Raw genomic sequence first — 19,572 nt, 5'->3', positions numbered from 1 at the left:
TCCTTTACAATCGTTAATAAAATAGAAAATCTCAGTCAATTCTCAGATGTGCAGGCCTTGAATTCTTTCACAGTATAATATGAAAACAACACAGGAGCACAAATATGTTTTTGCTTTTGCCAGGGCTGCTTTATGTGTTTTCAGCGAGTGTTGGACAAGTAAAGAATTGTGGCGCTCTGTACACCTGAATGGTAAAAACATTCGAGTCATTGAAAAACAACCTTACTCCAGGAGGAAGAAAGAAAACAGAAAGAAAAGTGCTAATAAAGCATAAAGGATACAGCAAGGGGAGATTTGTAGGAGAAAGACAAAGATAACGTTCATAATTTATAAAGCAGAAATGACACATGATAACTGCCAGCTTCCATGTGCTTTCCATTGAAGTTTTAAATCAATAGCACTCTCGATTAGATACAATTATGGACATTCTCACAGTATCATTTTTATGAGACAGACTGACAGCTTGACAGACTCTATCAATCATCAGTCTCTGGAGAAATCTACACGATACCAGCACACACTACAGTACTTTTTTTTTTTTATACCCAAAGACAAATATAGCATGTAGCAACAAAGTCGCATCCACTGCTGCTGATCTATTATTGTGTTCCACCAGATTGTACAGTGCACAACTGTTGTAGGAGAGTAACAACAGCAGCTTGTACGCTCAGTGATTGAAAAAGCAAACAAACCTGGACCTTTGTATAAAGAGGTCGCGCTACATTCTGAAAACACGCTCAAAGAAAATTGTGTAATGTAGTAGAAAAAAAATAGCAAAGTGAGATATGAGGGAAGAAAATGTTCAGGACAAACTCATCTTTCCATAATCCCCTAGTCTCTGCGCTCCCACCCTTCTTTCCAACCTCCAATTACAAAGAGAAGAAATGCCTCGCTTTTTACTCCTCAGAAATACACAGGCTCTACATCAGAACTCAATTTGGTTTGGTAATGAGACTGCGCTTGTGCATTTCCCCATGCAGACAGCCCAATCTTCAATTGCCAGCACACATGGGGGCTTTGCTTAGCAGGAAGGCTCTGAGGAAATAGAGTGGTAAAGTGTTGCCTTTTTTCATTTGGATGAAACTTAGAGCTCACCTTGTGTAGTCTTTTTAAAATGACCTTGAGAAATTTCTAAGATCTGAGGAAAAGCTTACTTTTAACTCAGGCCCGGAGTATTTTTGATATGGATCCCAGCATTGTTTCAAGTGATTTGAACAAAGATTTAATGGACCACTGGTCAAGGCGTCTTTCTGCATGTAAATGGTGCAGCTATTCACAATGCAGAGCTTCATGGGTTTGCCATTATGCAGAATGGCTTTATGCCACTTTACCTCAAGGTGACTGATAGTGATGTTACCTATAGTATGTTTATAGTATATTGCTTTGTGTTCTTTACAGAGCTGCATTGGTGTTTTAATCAACTACAAACCACATTTACTTTACTGCAGTTGCCACTTTCCAGGCAGCCATTTTTATCCATTTATTTCCCCACAGAAAGAAAATCTACCCTGCAAGCAGGCACTGATTTAAAAGCTCTCCCCAGGCACCAGCATCTGGTGCAGGTATATTTTTAATGCACAAGAGACCAAATTTACATCATACCAAAACATGTTTGTTTATTAATTGGCCCATGGAGTTGACTTTCTGATATCAGAATATTAAAGCTTGCTGGCATTAACCCTCGGATATCATTAACTGCATTATATACATTGTGTTTTAAACATCAAAATAAAATAAATAAATAAAAGCAATGCTGTTAAATATGCAACTGCTTTCCCAGGCACAAAGCTCCAGGTACACAGTAGTCAGAAATAGAGCAAATGATGGACAGATTTGTCACAGCAGATATAGCTCAAGGCTGCTACGCCTCAGCCTGCAGTACAGTTGAACCTGAGATCCTGCATGAGCATAAACATTCCAAAATAAGATTCTCTGCATGCCACTTACAAACCTGCCATCAACACAGTGTGTGAACCCGAGCCAAGTGAAACAGCTAAAAATCTGGCTGTACAGTGAAACATGTTTGCCTTACAGCGTCTTGTGGACAGAGAAAGCTTCCACAACTAAATGTCTCATCTGTGCAGCAAAAGTGGCAAGCTCAAGAGACAAAACAGTCCTCTGTATGGGCAGCACAGATACCTTCAGTCACAGATAAAGGCCAACTATAATCAATGCATGACGCTGTATTTTTAATCATTTGAACAATTGTTTCTTTTTGAACAGAACTAAGGAAATTAATTCAACTAATTAAAGCTGGGGTAAGCAGTTTTCTTTAAGAAAAAGTGAACCTGATGCTGTTAAACAGCAGCACAGTCCTATTTGCATTATAAACCTGTGGGCCTATAAAGCTATTTGAGATGATATACTACGCTTCAAGGCTCATACATGTGTCAATATCGGTAACACATTTCAGAGATGAAGGGAAAATCTTTTAGTTGACCAACAGTAGCATTAAGAGTCTTTGGCTACAGTTAGCACGATGTGAAACATTTAACATTTTCTCTGTGTCTTATTGAGTTTATTTTCTTTTTGATACATTATTTTTCCTTTTTTTGTGTGTTGCTTTGCAGTGTAAGTCGTTTTTCTGCAGGATTTGAATCAGGCTTTCACCATGAAGAGACATGCCCATACATCTGCATTTGCAGAACAGTCAATAGGAACCCTCTCTCTGAAATGACCTGTGATTGGCCAAAGTCTCACATCACAGGCTTGATTTTCGAAAGGCTTGAAAACAGAGCTGAGAGGAGGTGCAGAAGTCTTGCAGACCACTTAAATTCTAACATGCTGAAAGGTTTTGTTATGGGATTTTTTGCCCAGTGATAAAAGAAAACTGCATACCCTAGCTTTAACATAATTATTTGTTATTGTTTGTGTAGTGCAATACTTATCTGCAAACCTGCACAGTAGCATTCATTTTATGCCTGAGACATGAAGGCTTGCCGGGAAAAAGAAATTGCATGTTTTTAAAAAGATTGATGAAGACAATTTAGTATCCTGATCCACCCTTAAGTCAGGCAGGATGATTTTAATATTATGGATAACAATGGAAACCCAGGGCTGCATAGAAGAACCAAAATTATTGTAAAAAAGTATGCCATGCTTCTAAAATTGAAGTTAATGAAATAAAAATGTATTGTACAGATTTCCTACTTGCCCTAATTTTTCAAACTCATGTCCCTGAATGTCCCTACCTCCCCATGTAAAGCAAGACTCATCCAGATCACATGAAAAAGGATTAAACCAAGTCTGATTTACACACAGTTCAAGAAAAATTATTATCAGCTATACTTTTTCAGTGTGTGCAAAGAGGATTGGACTTACATAGTCGTCGTATGATTCATGTGTGACTGCTAACAGCGGGGGCCTGTATCCTGCACTCCCTGCTGCCCCCCTGGCTCTCGGAGCTTGTACCTCCCTCGTTAAAACAGTCGTGGGAAGTTTGCTGTGTGTCGCTGCTGTCCCCCGAGGTGCTGTTACACTCCTTCCTGTGCCTCTGTGGCCTCTGGTAAAGCAAACAAGCAGACAAACATGGCATCAATTTGCCTCAAGAATCCTTTACTGCACAACATTTGTAAATAAGCTACAGTTTTTTTCCTTTTTTCAGTGAGAAAGTGGAGTTAAGACATTAAAAAATTCGTTAAATCCTTATCACAGCATGTATGCAGGCTGGCTCAGTTGGTGGTTGTCGTACAGTGTGCTCGGGTGAAACACAAGATAAGCATAACCTCCGCTGGCACTGAGGTAGATCTTGCAATGATCAGAGGGCTCAAGAGTGTCACTTTGTGTCTTTCTCAGCTATGCAAACATGCCTGTGGGATGCAGCGATACGATGGAGCAGTGCCTAGCCTGTGTTTGTACAAAATCACACCTCCATCTGCCTGAAGCTGAAGAACAAAAGACTTAGTCAACACTGTCCAGGAGAAAAAGACATTAAAGGCCAAAGGACTTGGGCAGGCGTGAGGAATTTAAGGTGGATTGTTTCTTTTATGGAGGTGTGACTGTCCAGTAGCAGAACCACATGAACACTGCAGGGATTGAAGGGTGGATTTAGCATCGCAAAGCCGTCTATTGTCTGCTAACTTAGCATTTTAACAGCAGCATGATGTAGGTGGGCTAGGATACCCTTTCTTCCTCTGGCACATCCTTCACGAGGTAGCAGGCCATTGTGATCCAAAAATACAGACACTCAAAGGGGAATTACTGGTGCATATTTTTCATGGAGATTTGCAATAATCGCTTATCGTTGCGCCATAAGGAGAAAATCTAGGCAGGAAAGTGACGGCGGTGACTTTAAATTGGGAGCGTCCCATGTTCCTGCAGGATTCAGCTCATCTACATGTGCTGCCTGAATTAGGCCAGGCTGTCATGGAAAACTGTACCTGGCTGCTCCTGAGGGACCGCCACGGCTCAGGTAGATTACGGACAATTTGCTCTAAAAACGAACTTAAAAGGAGACTGGAGGAGGGAAGCAGGCAGGCAGCTGCATGCATGGCTAAGCCAATCAAATGCTCTCTAATATCACATTTTTTTCTGCAGCTGGTCTTGCCTGCATCCTGAAATCCCCCTGAGCTACAGTACCTGGAAATCAACTAATATTTGAGTTAAGAAAAAGATATAAGAAGAAAAATGGAAAAGGAAATGTTTAAAACTATTAAATACAACCTGCGGAGGAAGAGCACAAAGTTTATATGAGATATTAAAATGTTTGCCAGTGAACCAATTAATCTGAAAATTCACCGTGAAGGTGGCTACTTCCTTCTTTAGTATTAAAATATGTATTTTGTCACTGACAACAGCCTATGCTTCATGTCGCAGTAATAACAAATGTGTGAGGTTGACTCGGGTAATTGCGTAAATGATTTAAAGAGGTTTTACACTGAAAGATTATTTAGCCTACTCATTATAATGTTACTAAGCCTATCACAACAGTAATAATTTATTTTTTGGCTCTGAAGTTAGCCTGTCAAAACTGTCCAAACACACAAGTCTAATATATATATTCAAACATTATTTTTGTGGATTTCGTATTTTGTCAATATTATAGTTAGACTTTTGACATAAGTCTAATATATATTCCAATTTAGAATAACTTGATATTTTTTTATTATAATTTATTATAATTAGATTAATTTTAATACATTTCCCCATTTTCTAACATAAATCAAACATATATTGAATTCAGAATAGCATATTAATTTAGTGGATATTGTATATTTGCTGCTTTAAAAAAAAACATAAATCAAATATATATTTGAATTTAAAATAACATATTAATTTTGTGGATATAGCGTTTTGCCTTTATTAAATTTTAGATATATTTGCTGATTTTTAAAAAAGTAAACTGAACATATATTTGATATATATCAGAATAACATTAATTTTGCAGATATAGTTTTTTGACAATATTAAGATTACATTAACAAACATATTTCTTGCTTCTTAAGTACGTTTTTGAAACGTATGAGAGCCATCAGATATAGAGAGACGGGTATCAGATATGAGTAACATTTTTCCATAAAGACTCTGCATGATGCCAAAATAAGAGTTTAGCAGGTGGTGCTTACATATCCTGCAGTCAACAGATGTCATTCTTCTATTTCTAAAGAAAGTGACTGGCAGCAGAGTGAAAGAAAACTTTCTGACGTCTCAGAAAATAACCTTGATGCTGAGGTGAACTCTACATTAGTTTTCACCATTGTGTAAACTGTAAGCACATATTGTAACTGTAAGAACAAATTATTGGTCCTGAGCCAAAAATCAAAACAACAAAAACTGATGAGATTTTGAGCTTTTGTGTCCTGAAAAAGTGTTACTTTTTCATAAATCTTTTATAACGAAACCTTCATAAATTCTTAACCTCAAGAAGCTCAGATTATTGTATTGACGCAAACACTCGACTCCTTTCTTCAGTATTCAGTGCTTTACCCTGTGGTTATTGTGGTGGCTGGTCGTACACTCCTCACTTGTACACTCCTCCCTCTGCTCGACTCGTCGGAGCCGTTCAACAGGGAGAGCTCTCTCAGTTGCTCCTGTCTGATCTCGTCATTGTAGTCCTGCGGGAAACAAAATACAGCATGTCTCAAAAACAAGGACATTTGTATTGTGACTGCACCAGATGCTCGCAACAGCAGCAAAATGTCATCTAATCAAAATTATCTAGACGCGCACAGGAAACACATGGCGTTGCTGAGCGTTGAATACTCAATGAATAATGTTTTCTTTTGGTTATGTTTGGACTCAAAATGCAGAGGGGAGATTAGTAATGGAGGGAAAGACAATACATATTCCTCAATAGAGCTGAGGATCCGTTGTTAGCAGGAACCTTGTGAGTGAAAAAGGAGGAAAACTATTTTTCTGTTTACCTTCCTCTTGTGTTAGGTTTCTGTAACTATCCATGGTGTTAATGGGTTGGTTTTGACCTGTATCTTAAATGATCCATGAAATACCCTCAAAACAATTATTTATCATCCAATTTGTTTCTTACCTCTTGGTTACCTTGTTAGGCTTCCTTATCCATGAAAATATTAGTTTTAATATTCTTGGTGTGGCCCCCTGGCCCTTTCTTTTGAAAACATACCCTTGTTTTCAATTTTAAAAAATGGTAAAATTAACCTCAAGAGAATTATATAAATAAAAAAAGGTTTTTATGTTACCTGACTATTACTGAGTGGTATAAGAAGACATCTCTCAAATAATTAAAATATATATATATATAATTAAAAAAATATATATATCTTATTAACTATAGTAACATCTATGGTAAGGGTAAATTTGACCCATATACATATTTACTTCAAGAAAAAGGCTAGGTATTTTATTTCTTAAAAAATACAACTTAAATACAAATTAAAAAATGAAAAGCAGAATAAGGATTAATACAAAATATAGATTTGCTAACAAACAACAACCAATAAAGCAAATCAAACCAATAGAAATCAAGTACTAGTTCCAGGCTTTGTGTGCAAGAATAGGCGTGTGTATGTGTGTGTCTTTAGATGCATGTATGGCAAAAAGTGACACTTTCAGTGTGTTCTTTGCAGAGATATTTTTGTATTTCTGTCCTTATTGCATCAGACTCATCAGATGTGTCTTCTGGTTGACACTCTACATGGTCCTCCTCAGAAACATGCTCACCTGCCTCATTTTGAGTAAAGATATGATCCAGAACTTGGCTTATTGTAAATCTTCTTCTAATTTTTGCATGCTGCAAACTGGAGATGTGTATACTCTTCTCTACTCTTGATGCAATAAACAAAAGTTGGTTGGTACTTTTATGCATTTAAAACCTAAAAACGGGTCGGTGGCGACCCTAACACAAGAGGAAGGTTAATGTTTTTACAGGAAATCGGCTTCTGGATAAAGACAAAATAAAGACATTTAAAAGAGAATTTCCCAAACCTGTACATTCAGATGAAGAAGGACATAAGGGGGAAATTAGATTATAAAAAACTTCTTTTCACATTAAAGCATGAGAAAAATATTCTTTATTTTGTCGGCACACAGCCAGTAATTGATAGTTTCAACAACTTTGTGTGGAATATCGCTATCTTGTGATTGTGAACCATTTTTCCTCAACCTGTTATCAAACATGATATGGATCATTACGCGGCAGATAAGGGAGTGGACAAAGCCGTATTCATTATCTTGTCACTGCTGACAGATAAACAGGCTTATTTCTCGGAAACACATAAGGAAAGCCTGCAAGATTTGGTACACCCAGCAAAATGTTTTTGTAAAGACAACAAAGCGACGCAGGCAGCAACAGATTTCTTTGGTCGTCAGTGTTTTTGACAGCCGCATTTTGCAACTTTGTTGGGTCTTTCTGACTGTTTGACAAAGTGAGACGAACAACTTCTGGAAACAACTCTTTCCAGAAAACTGTGACAACTTGAAAACAATTTCTCCTGATCCTGAAGTCTTTACACCATTTAGTAAATTATATCATTGTGTGAGAATTAAACAAACCTGACATCACATTTGTAATCTTCTTAAACACCACTGGGTTGTTCTATGTCCACATACACCTAATTTAGTCACAAAGATATAACAAGAGATGTTGCACAGTTTTAACACTGAATGTAATCAGCTATTCAACAAAACCCTATTGTTAGAATTAAATTATTCTATGTTAATAACAAACACTGTGAAACCCATTTGTTGTGCAAATGTGTGGAAGGTGTTGTGAACTCTTTATCAGATGGCGGATTTAGCAGCCAAATGTGCAATCAAACACCTGGTTTAATAATTAAATCCTCAGCACTTATTTCCAGCTTGATAATGTTATTGAGTCTTTTCAACATCAACTTTTATCACATCTCAAAATACCTATATTTTTGTCTTTCTTTTTTTTAACTTCATTTGGATGTTTGAGCCTCACTTTGCAGAAGGATTTTCAGTTTGACACTTTGACAATATTTTCGCATTTTTCTTGAAGGAAGAAAAGGTGTGACATCACAGCTTGTTTGGCAGCTATTAGGTGTTCAATATGCAACTTGCAAGTGTTATGTGAAAACTCATCAGCAGTTGCACAGAATGAAAAAGGACTTTTCAAGAAAGAAACATCTCTAATCAAACAGTTCAAGGTTCACTGTGCAGTTTTTGAACACTTTTAACACTATGAAGTCTTTTTTATTTATTTTTACAAATAACATCACAAATTGGAAACACTGTGAATGTCAAAGATTTTACAAACATACCCTTCTTCTCTAAATGGATAATTTACAAAATTATTATCTTGTGTTAAAGAAGACTTGAAACTAGCAATTGAGGCCATAAACTCAACTGAAAAATCTGGTTAAAAGTAGGATAATGTTCTCATAGACTCTTATACAATCTGACTTCTTTTTGAACCAGTGGAGTCGCCCCCTGCTGGCCATTAGAATGAATACAGGTTTAAGGCACTTTCATATTGGCTTCACTTTTCTGACCCGGAGTTTGCTTCTTGGGAATAAGCCTTCAAGTCATTAATTTAAACAAGCAGGTTTCAAACTAAGAGAAATCAGCTTCACAAATGTTTTGTGAGGAAACAAACTCAACATGTTTGTTTAAACCTCAAAGAGACAAACAATGCACTTTGGTGAGTAACACTGGATGTAAACAGAAACCCCAGGGCTCCTTTAAACTTTGCATATTAATAGACTAGGCACAGTTTAATGAGGGGAAAAGGAATGGATTTAATGTTGTTTATAGTCAAGTTTACTTTTATGTGAAAAAACTATATCAGACACAAATTTTTTCACAGGTCTGAAGGGGATCTTTAGGTTTTAAATGATACCCTGGACTAGATGAGACCAGAACCATCCATTCAGAAACATATGCTTCAGTTATGTGTCACTTTACGACCATAGACACACAGGGATTCAATGATGCCAAAAGTATCACTTTGTAAAACTGTGGCATATTAACTGTGAATATCATTCATTCATTCATTATCCTTAACTGCTTATCTAAACTCTGGTTGGCAGGGGCTGGAGATGATCCCAGCTCACATTGAGCGGGGTACACCTTGGACAGGTCGCCAGACTATTACAGGGCAGACACATAGAGACTGACAACCATTTGCCCTCTCATACACACCTACGGCAATTGAGAGTCACCAATTAAACCTAAGCTGCATGTTGTGGGAGGAAGAGAGAAACCACGCTGACACGAGGAGAACATGCAAACGAAGTCGAACCGGTGACCCTCTTGCTGTGAGGCAAGAGTGCTAAACACACAGCAACTATATTATGGAATATGTTGAATATTAAAGTGAATATGACAAAGGGCCGAGCCAGAACGAACCGGGGATGTCGGAGTACACCATCTGCTGTGTGCATCTTAACCGCACCGGCTGCAGAATTGCATAATTGTACATCTTGCACATGTATCACCAAACTTCAGCATCATTTTCTCATTTTCCTGTCACGTTGTCCCAGCTCTCTATTTACAGTAATAAGAAATGTGTCATACGTGGACCATATGATGAACAGATTTTGACTCCCACCTGTCACACAAGAAGAAGAAAAAATAAAAACCCTCTTGGTAGATGTCCAAAACACTTGACACACTGCACACATGTGCTCTTCTTGTTAATGAATTAATAAGGCCTACAGCGTTGTGATGGGTTGAAGGAGACTGACAGGGCTTTTAATTGGAAAGCTGGCAGCTTATCCAAAGCACAACAAATGTGCCTGAGCTTGTAAAAGTTGACTGTTGACAGAGGCGCTAACATGAGTATACAGAGATAAACCCCATGCTGAGGCTTCTCGGGTCAGACTGTTTGCTCACTGAGATTAATTCTGACCATGCATGACCTTGTACACACACGCTACCCTTCAGAGAGCTAAAGTTAGACTTTAAGGGCTTGGCACATGAAGCATGGCGATACCAATCACTCTTGTTTGGGTCTACCTGCTACATGTCTCTGTTGCTGGCTGTGTTGACTGATTTCTTGCCTTGCGTGCATTTTATCTGCCTTACATCTCAAGTGATATGAGTCTGTTGGCAGCAGGACCATTGATGAAAGATCTCTCCTACATTTTTGGGCATTTTATTCTGGCAAAAATACAACATTCAAGTAGAATTCAGCATTTTTGGATAATCAATGTCACTGGCTCTTTAATTAAAAGATATGTTGATCACCTCTGAGACCTTCAGGCATCCAGTGACACAATTTTATTGAGCAAATGCATTTCTCAAGCAAAAACAAAATATGAAAGAGATAAACAGAGACAAAAAAAAAATCAACCTCAGTATTTAATCATCATTGTGGTCTTTGTTGGATTACTGGGATGGTGAACTCAAAGGACTACTTGATCCAGATAACCGCTATAATTAGATCATTATCATCACATATTAAAATGTCAGGTGTATGTCAGGAGATGCATTGGTTTCTCTGGAGGACAGAGCAGAGAGTGGTAATAGGCAGCATATTCAGAGAGTCAGATTTATGGCACCTGGTGAAGGGAATGAACCAAAATTCAATTTCCAGCAGCTAACAAAATGTGTTTTGAAATGTATCTCGTGTTAGATCAGTTAACGCAAAGGGACTCATAACATCTCCATCTATCTAGATGACCCCATAACCCTCTCATGTCTGGTGAATGGGATGTTTCAGAAAAAGCTCTCGCAAAGTGTCGTGTCTGCAGTGCTGGATGGGCAGATTCTAAGTGTGTGATACATCATGTTCGCTAACACAGCAGGCACACGGGTCAATTTGCAGGGACACGTTGTTTTACAAACATGAACTCATACTGCAGAAATGGCATCGTTAGACTATGAGGTTGTTTCAATCCCCCTGAAATATTACATCTGTGTCAACTTCTCCTGACTGATACTGTAATAGGCAACGTTTTGTTAAAACTTTGTTAGAGCAGTGGGAAAGGAGACCGCAAGAAAGATCAGTGTTTGACGAGGATCATTCGATATCACATCAGGAAGAGCTTTTTATTTACATGTTAAGGTTTTGTTCATACCTATCTGGTATTTGAGACAACAACAAATATGCTGTAGAATAAATTGGCTGAATTTTGAGAATTGCACCACCAGTGGGAATGTCGTAATTTCCCCCCCAAAAAGTCTTGATTAATTTTTAGGGTTCAGTATCTTTAGACTTATAACTTATGGTCATGAACTATAATAGGGGCACAGACAAAATTGTGCAAAACAAATTTAAATGATTGAAAATGGAATAAAATATGCAAAATGAGAATGGACTTTTCTAACACCAGCATCAGAGATTCAAGTAGATAAAAGCCAAGGTGTTTGGCAAATTTGTTGCAAAAACTGAGACGTTGGCTCATTCTGTAAAAAATACAGTACCAAAACCTTTTTTTTAAAGAGAATATAGATCAAAACTACATTTTAATGGAAACAACTTCTCTCTGATTGACCCAAAATGATCAACATTAAAATCCGATTACACCACCTAAATTCTTTCAGTGCATAGCACATGAATTGTCTAAATGCAATTTTTTCCAAATAAAAAAGGTCTAAATAACCACAGTACATGCTGTCCTGCATCACAACCTACTGAAAGATGTAATTATCCTTCCATAGCACATCAGGCCAATCGATCCAGAGGTAGCAGCTGGTAAACTGCATCTTATGATGTTTGTTAAGTTTTGTCCTGTATGTCTGTACATTTTTTATATCATGACTTGCTCATATCAGTTCCTAACAAAACAATTGAGAGCAAAACTTATAAATCTTCATTCTTTCGACCTGTGTTTGTGCATTTCACTGCACTGTGCTGCTATCCAGGGCGGCAGGTGGTTGGATACATAACACAAAGAAAAATAGTGCTGCTACTGGTCCAGATGCAGCAAAGCATAGTGAACCAGTGTGACACTACCAAACACCTACAATTTGCATATAATTATATATAATGTGCAATTTTAGAACAAAATGACTACTACAGCGCAGTAAAAAAAAAAAAAAAAAACTATTCTTTCACATGCCGAGTTCTTTTAAAGTTAACACAAATTGCACCTCTGTCATTTCCATAGCAAAATTGCCCTTGCATTGTTAGGAACTCCTGCACAGTCTGGATTTTTGCTGGAGATAATAATGCAGAAGACTTTGTATAAGTGGCTGCCTCTGCAACATCAGTCCAGCCTTTAGAGCTGCAGCTCAGGCTCATTGTTTGGGATCAAATAGATTAATTAAATTTAAACACAAAACCGTTTTTATCAGCATGCATCATTTTGTTGGATGCAAAAACTAATTGCCACCACATATCTTGTTAAAGCATCTGCATCAACCTGCTGTCTGCCAAAATGCAGTTTGGCCCAAGATAAAGGACACAAGCTCATCCAGCTGAGAGCAGCAGCTCCTGTCCTTCTCCACTTCTCCTCAGTCTGTATACACAGCTCCACTGATTAGCTTCCTGTTTGCTTATTTTTCCCCCTTTTCTTGGGTGCATAGCTGTGAGCTGACAGCACTGACAGCATTTCTGTAGTCAGATTTTGCTTCTCGGCAGATCTGAGGGCTCCCGTTCAGACAAGCTTTCTCTCCTCAATCGCGTCAACGTCTGATAAAGCTCACACTCAGACAAACTGTACTTTGTGGCGGCCTGTGTGTTCTATTTCTGCTCGGGACTAAATGAATAACACCACATACGCTAATTATGCATGAGAAATTGTAATTGGAAATGGTCACACAGCTTGTTTACGTGAATGTGATTTCTTTAAATAATTGTGATTTATATCAGAATAGATGTGTATGCACCATCGAAGGAGGGTTTTTTAATATCAGGAGAAAGGAATTTATATTCATTTTTCCTGTTTTGTAGACATGGGCTCAGTGGGAAGTAGGTTTTGTTAAATTACAGAGCTTAGACATTTATTCTCAGACATCATGGGGGTGATGCCACATTAAAATGGATTTCACTTTGCGAGAAGATGGAGCACATTTGAGGGTTTTTTTTAAAAGATAGATGAGAGGAGGAAAGAGTACAAGTAACAGGAAAAAATGAGTGTGGCAAGACTCACCCACCTCAGCTCACATGCTTGGGTACATACTTACATTTTCAGCTACAACCAGCAGTGAAAGGCACTTAACTACACATGTGGCATTGTGGGAGATAGCTCCACGTCTCTGTGTTCATGTCTGCTGCATTGCTTTGACTTGAGTTTGGTTTCTGAGGCATAATGTCACACAAGCAGGGGTAGATTGGCCACTGGAGCAATGCTGCTTTTCCTGGTGGGCCAGCAGAGAGAAGCAATGGTGTTACACACCAGCTGGCTCGAATCAGGCATGTTTGTAGCTGGATCATAAATTCAGTCCATCTTTCCTCCTGGGGCCAACTTGTATTTGATGCATTCTACATTTTACATGCTGAGCTGACAGCAAATGGATGTCTTGTCCATTAAAAAAAAGTAGTCCACCAATTTAGAATTGCTTTTCTGTAACAGTGAAGAAACTCATGATAGGCAGTTTAAAACAAAACGGATCAAAACACATTCTTTTTCCTTGTCAGACCTGATGCCTACAAAATCCACAAGTGACTATAACGCTAATAAAATAATAAAGAAGTATGCAAATGTAAAGTTGGCGGTACATACTGTTGCCAGGCAGTTTACTCTCCTTTACTGACGCTCTCTTCTTCTTTTCCACCACTTCTTGCTTGAATATTTAATTTTTACATTCCCTGGCATTTCAGAGAAAACTAGGGGAGTCACAATTTTATTTCTGAATCAAAATAGTTTGAAATAAGCTTTCAGTTTTGATTATCAAAATGAAAATCAGGAAAAATCAATACTTTCTAAATAAAAAAAAAAGATTGAAATAAGCTTCCAATTTTAATTCAAATAAAACACTTTTTTGACTATATGACCTTATTATGGTACATTCTAGGAAAATATAGCAATTATGTAACACTTGACGCCATGTAGTCTAGCTTCTTAAAGAAATATTAAAAATATGTAAAGTTGACAGTTGCATTAAACCAATACTCCCTTGGCTTTTATGTTTCTATACTGGATTATACTTACAATGACATAGCCTTTAGTGCTGAAAAAAAGCTAAAGTTGAAAATTAAATGAATTTGTGACCTTTAAATTGTAATCAAATCGTGGATTTAGAGAATTGTGAAACTCCTTGAGAATACTCCAAGTTTACTGTACATTGTAGCTCACATGCCATCTACAGACCCGAAGTATGACAAAAGCTTGACTGCACAACCCCAGATTTTTTTTTTTTTCAAGCTTTTTCAAATTGCCTCCAGTGACATCACTTGAGGAAATTTATCAGACTTCACACAGCTCCCTCTGGAGCCACAAAAGCCTTTTTTTTTTACTCCCCAACACCATTAAACACACTTTGATGTGTAAAACCGGTGAATTTCCCCTTTAATTAAACAACAACAACAAGTCAAATTACCACATTCACATTATTCTGCCTTTTGGAAATATAAGAATTATGAGGTAAATTAACAATATTAACAAGTTGTTAAACACATTCTAAATATTTTCTACCGAACCAAACCCCAATAGCAATTTGCTTGAAATCGCACTCTGAAAACACAGTAACCATCTCTGTTAATGCACAGTGCAGCAATAAAAACAAGAAACAGCAGGGCGCAGTTGCCACTCTCCTCCAGAGGCAGGAAACATCTGTCACTATGGATACTGACAGATGCCTGTTGTGTTACATTATGTGCAGTTTATTTGCAAATCCATAAGATGCCTGAAGCAGCATGCATGTGCTATAAAATAGATGGTGGGGTCTTTATTTTTTATGTTTTCTTATTGACATGTGGACGTATCTGAATTTATGGACAAGGTGATGTTTTCTAACTTCTTTAAATATTCTGAGGTTTCAGTCACACTCAGGAAATACTACTACTAAATACAGTCACTACTTCAGGAGATGCAAGATTATCTGATTATGCAGCAAGATGTAACTTAAATTGATGTTTTCCCACCATTCAGCACCGATCCTTTCAGTTTGGATTAGCATTTATAATAATGTTTTATTGTCCAATTACACCTGCCAATAACGGTTTTTGTCCCCAAATATGGCAAACAGTGCATTCTTATCCACAGTAATGATTTTCAGCCTTTTTGTCACTTTGTTAAATCTTTCTGAATCGGTTTCTTTCCTAGTCACCAGGCATAATTAGTTCTGCTGGCAAATTTTCACAAAAGACTCACACTGTTGTTTATCCTAAACTGTCTGTGCTTATTGAATGTGTGCACCTATTTAAAAAAGAATGTATTACAGCCAATCCTGTGTGTACACTAATTAGAAAACGCTGCTGCACTGTTATTAGAATAATTTAGTACACAATACTTCATCTTTTCTCAAGGTACTGCGATGAAGTTAGAGCTGAGGCTCTGCCAGCATTACATTAATATTCTTGGAAAGACTGCATGGGAGTAAAGCGTTGTATTTACTGCAGTTTATACAGTTTTACTAGACTTCCTATGAAATATTTGCCATTCTTTGAAGTAACCGTTTGAAGAAAATTTGATAGGGGAGACATGGAAGTGGTTTTATAGAATATTTTTCCATCACACAGAAACATCATGAGCAGATTAATAATGCTGTATTTCTCGACTTGTTTTTTGGCACACAGTGTCAAGTAATTTGTACTTGGAAGGGTATGAACTGCCTGGTGCCGATGCTGTATCATCGTGACCCAGTGAGAAGACATGCTTGTAAGAATGTCGGCTCGGTATAGAAAAGAGCACCAACTTCATAAAGTAGACTCATGCAGCACAATTCCTCTATTAGGCTTGTCACATTTGCAAAGCTTGATTAATATTTACAGCTTAGACTCAGCAAGAGTACACAACATGCACATTAATTATTGCTAAGTTCTCCGGGCTATAAGTTGCTGGAGTCTTGCAAGTTTTTTTCACACTACACTTTAATTGCTGAATACATTATTTTTTATTTGTAAGTAAGGGCATGCAGTGTAGGGGAGTGGCTGTAATGTAGAGGCAAGCTTATCTCTTACTCTTGTGTTGACAAAACCAGGATACTGTAAAGTCTTTGTATTAATAAGCCTGCTGGAGAATTTATCAAGTCAGCAGTAATGGCTGATGTTTATAATGTCACACAGCACAGGAATACAAATTAGCTGTACAAAATAAGGTGAAGTATTAAACTTACTGGAACTAGGAATTTTTTAATCTCCTCCAGGGCGTGACTCATGCGGGAATAGGCCTCTCCAGGTGGAGCAAAGACTTCAATTAAAACGTGAAGATCATTACTCAGGTGGGCGTATTTGGCCTCCCCGCTTTTCCTTAATTCTTCTTCCTGTGGAAAAAAAAAGAAAGCAAGTGAAGGAGTTCACATTATTTCCATGGAGTCTGATGTTAGCTAATATCACCATCCTATCACAAGGCCCGACCTGATTGTCTCCTTTCTGAAGGCAGGAGCTGGGTGGGAGTACTTTGTCTTGACAGACAAACTCATTCAGTCAATCAGCATACCAAAACATGGGACATTTTTATTCCTAGGTGGATGAAGGCAGATGTAACGTGGGTCATGCCTTCATCCACCTAGAAATAAAATGATTGCTAAACAGGATAAACAGAATATAACCAGAAGCAGTTCTACCAGAATCTAACTGGTAGAACTGCAAAAAACGGCTACTTTTTCTTTACTAACGTTAGCATTAGCGCTGGCCTCTGGATGATGTCATCATCTACAGTGCACTCCCTGATTGGTTGTTCACATTGTCAACTGTGGTGCCCTCTCTGATTGGCATCATCTTAATTTCTTGAAATGGTGAAAAGGCCAGACTATTAGATAGAGCAAACAGAATCTTACGTGATAGAATGGTCTTACCAGGCTAAGCTAACAGCTAGCTAGTTATTGTACATTCCAGTTGTATAACGTTACCTACATTAACTCTATTGGACCTCTTATTTAATGTTCATAATTTGCCAAAGATTACAACATTGAGCAATAATGCCATCATCACCACAATCTAGTTAAACAATTTGCAGTTGGATTTGTTAATTTGCATGAGGCTAACTGAGTGCAGACGGTGTGACAATTGTGTAGACATTTAGCTAATCTAGCTAAAAATGGACCTGCATAAGTTAATTGGAAGGTTTGTTACAGGGGCCTTATCATGTAGCTTGAGAAAAGGGCAAATGCCAAGCTCACTGATGACAGATGCTGAATTTAAATAACCTTGTGAAAGTTTTCACCCTTTTCACCCCTGACACGATTGCATGCCTGAGAAACAGACCGACATTTCCGCCCCCGGAGCCATGCCGCTAGCTTGGTTAAACATCTACATTTAGCCAAATGAAGTATTCCTGCTCTAAAGTAATTGTGAAAATAAAGAGGTTTCGCTGTGACACACAACTTTTTTCTTTCCTTTCATCATAAGCATCTCATGGAAGGGCAGGCTACAATCCACTCTAGCATTTATAATTTAGTTTCAAGACAAGGAGACACTTGAGCAATCACTACATTCATCACCAGAAAGACACTTGTACCACACACAAAAACATTTCTGAATGATAGGTGGCCTTTCTGTCACTTGCATTAGGAATAACTTAACTTCTACATAATAATTACTGCTCATCTGATAACCACAGAGAAAACCCGAGACAATACTAGCAGATTAGATAAGGCTCGGTCATAGATTCTAGCACCAGGGATGCTGTTAGTGAATGTTATTTTTCTCTACAGAAATTGCATTTTGTGATTTGTTGTGAAGAAAGCTCTGCAGGCTCTGCTCCAAAACAGCTCCCGGAAACGTTTAAATGGATTGACATCTTGTGACCCAGACATGGCATATAGTTCAAGTCATCTTGATGGTCAGTGAATGAATTGGTGACTTCTTGTGCCAAATGGATTTGAGGTTTCTCAAAAGGAAAAATCAAAGAACAAAATTACATAAACTGTGCTTTTCAAAAAGGTAGAAACACATATAACCACCAAACAGGGTGGCGAAACAGACTAACAAGGTAACAAGGTGCAGCTGTGGAGGCAGGAAACTGGTTAGCAGATAAGGAACAGGTGTGCTATAAATAAACCCCAAAACTATTTTCAACCAACACCGAACTGGCTCTGCAATTTTGAACCATACGCAGCATTAAAGCCAAAAGCAAATGCTACTGTACCGAATATAACTTGGAATGTCTTATGTCATATTTTATGATGCCATTACCCAAAAAAAATAAAAAATTAGATTGAGTGCTGAGTGCCAAACGAATGCAGATACCTTTAATATTTTTCATTTTTAGGGAAATTACTTTTGTAATTTATATAATAGTGTTTGAGCCAAAATATTTATTATGTCATTGTGGTTATATAAATGTAGTTGCTGACTGTCCTGTTAATACAGGTATGTAGCTCCCGTTGTTTGAGCAAACAGCAATTTGACTACAATGAAATTTTTGTTTTTTTAAGGGTTAACTGTCAAGAAATATGGATTGAAGCAGAATATAGTTTTGTATTCAGGAAATATTTATTTCTTCTTTCTTCTTCTTCTTCTTTTCTTCTTTTTTTTTTTTAAGTTTGACTTTTCCAATACTCTGGAATCACTCACACTACGCAGCCATCACTGGGATCTATTTCTACATATTGTTTAATATAACTTATAATATTAGCATAGCCTATTCTTTATTTGTACAGCTATTGAATGTTGACTTTGAATTTGAATGTTTGAATGTTAAGGACAAAGCATCAAAGCTTCTTTTAAAAAAAAAATCTAGTTAGGAATTACACTATTATCACTTTAAAGAGTGCCAAACAAAACAAACATTATAAAATATTCCATAAAACCTTCACACTAAAAATGTGGTTTTGGTTGTTTTAATGTCTCACAAAGCTTGATTAATCTTTCAGTTTAACCACACAACATCAGTCTGATGAATCTTTAAAGCAATAGAGCTCCACAGGATAAATGGTAAAAACCAAGGGGGGAAAAATTAGAGATGCAAAAGGTGTTCAGTTTAGATAGGGGGTCATTGAGTTAAAGCAAGTCTACACGAAGACACTGAAGTAAACAGAAGATGTCAATCTAAGCTCCTAATGCAAACTGTGCCAAAGTGTGATGATGAGAAAAGCCAAATCACCTCTCAGTTTTAACCCGGGCCCTGAGGGGCCCCTGCCTGAGGC

General features: G+C 37.6%; 1 protein-coding gene across 1 annotated transcript in view; it reads right to left on the bottom strand.

Annotated features, from left to right (window-relative positions):
* khdrbs2 (KH domain containing, RNA binding, signal transduction associated 2) overlaps positions 1–19,572 on the bottom strand; it is an 82,608-nt gene that overhangs the window by 24,990 nt on the left and 38,046 nt on the right. The window contains exons 4-6 of the mRNA XM_059359671.1: positions 16,600–16,746; positions 5,926–6,053; positions 3,322–3,502 (exon numbers count right to left, since the gene is read on the bottom strand). Of these exons, the coding sequence (XP_059215654.1) occupies positions 3,322–3,502; positions 5,926–6,053; positions 16,600–16,746 (456 nt within the window). The remainder of the gene's footprint in view (positions 1–3,321; positions 3,503–5,925; positions 6,054–16,599; positions 16,747–19,572) is intronic.

This window comes from Centropristis striata, chromosome 20 (genome assembly GCF_030273125.1).
Source record: "Centropristis striata isolate RG_2023a ecotype Rhode Island chromosome 20, C.striata_1.0, whole genome shotgun sequence".
NCBI classification, from domain to species: Eukaryota; Metazoa; Chordata; class Actinopteri; order Perciformes; family Serranidae; genus Centropristis; species Centropristis striata.
Note: the sequence above shows the minus strand (reverse complement) of the source record. Positions and strands in the feature narration are given on the sequence as shown.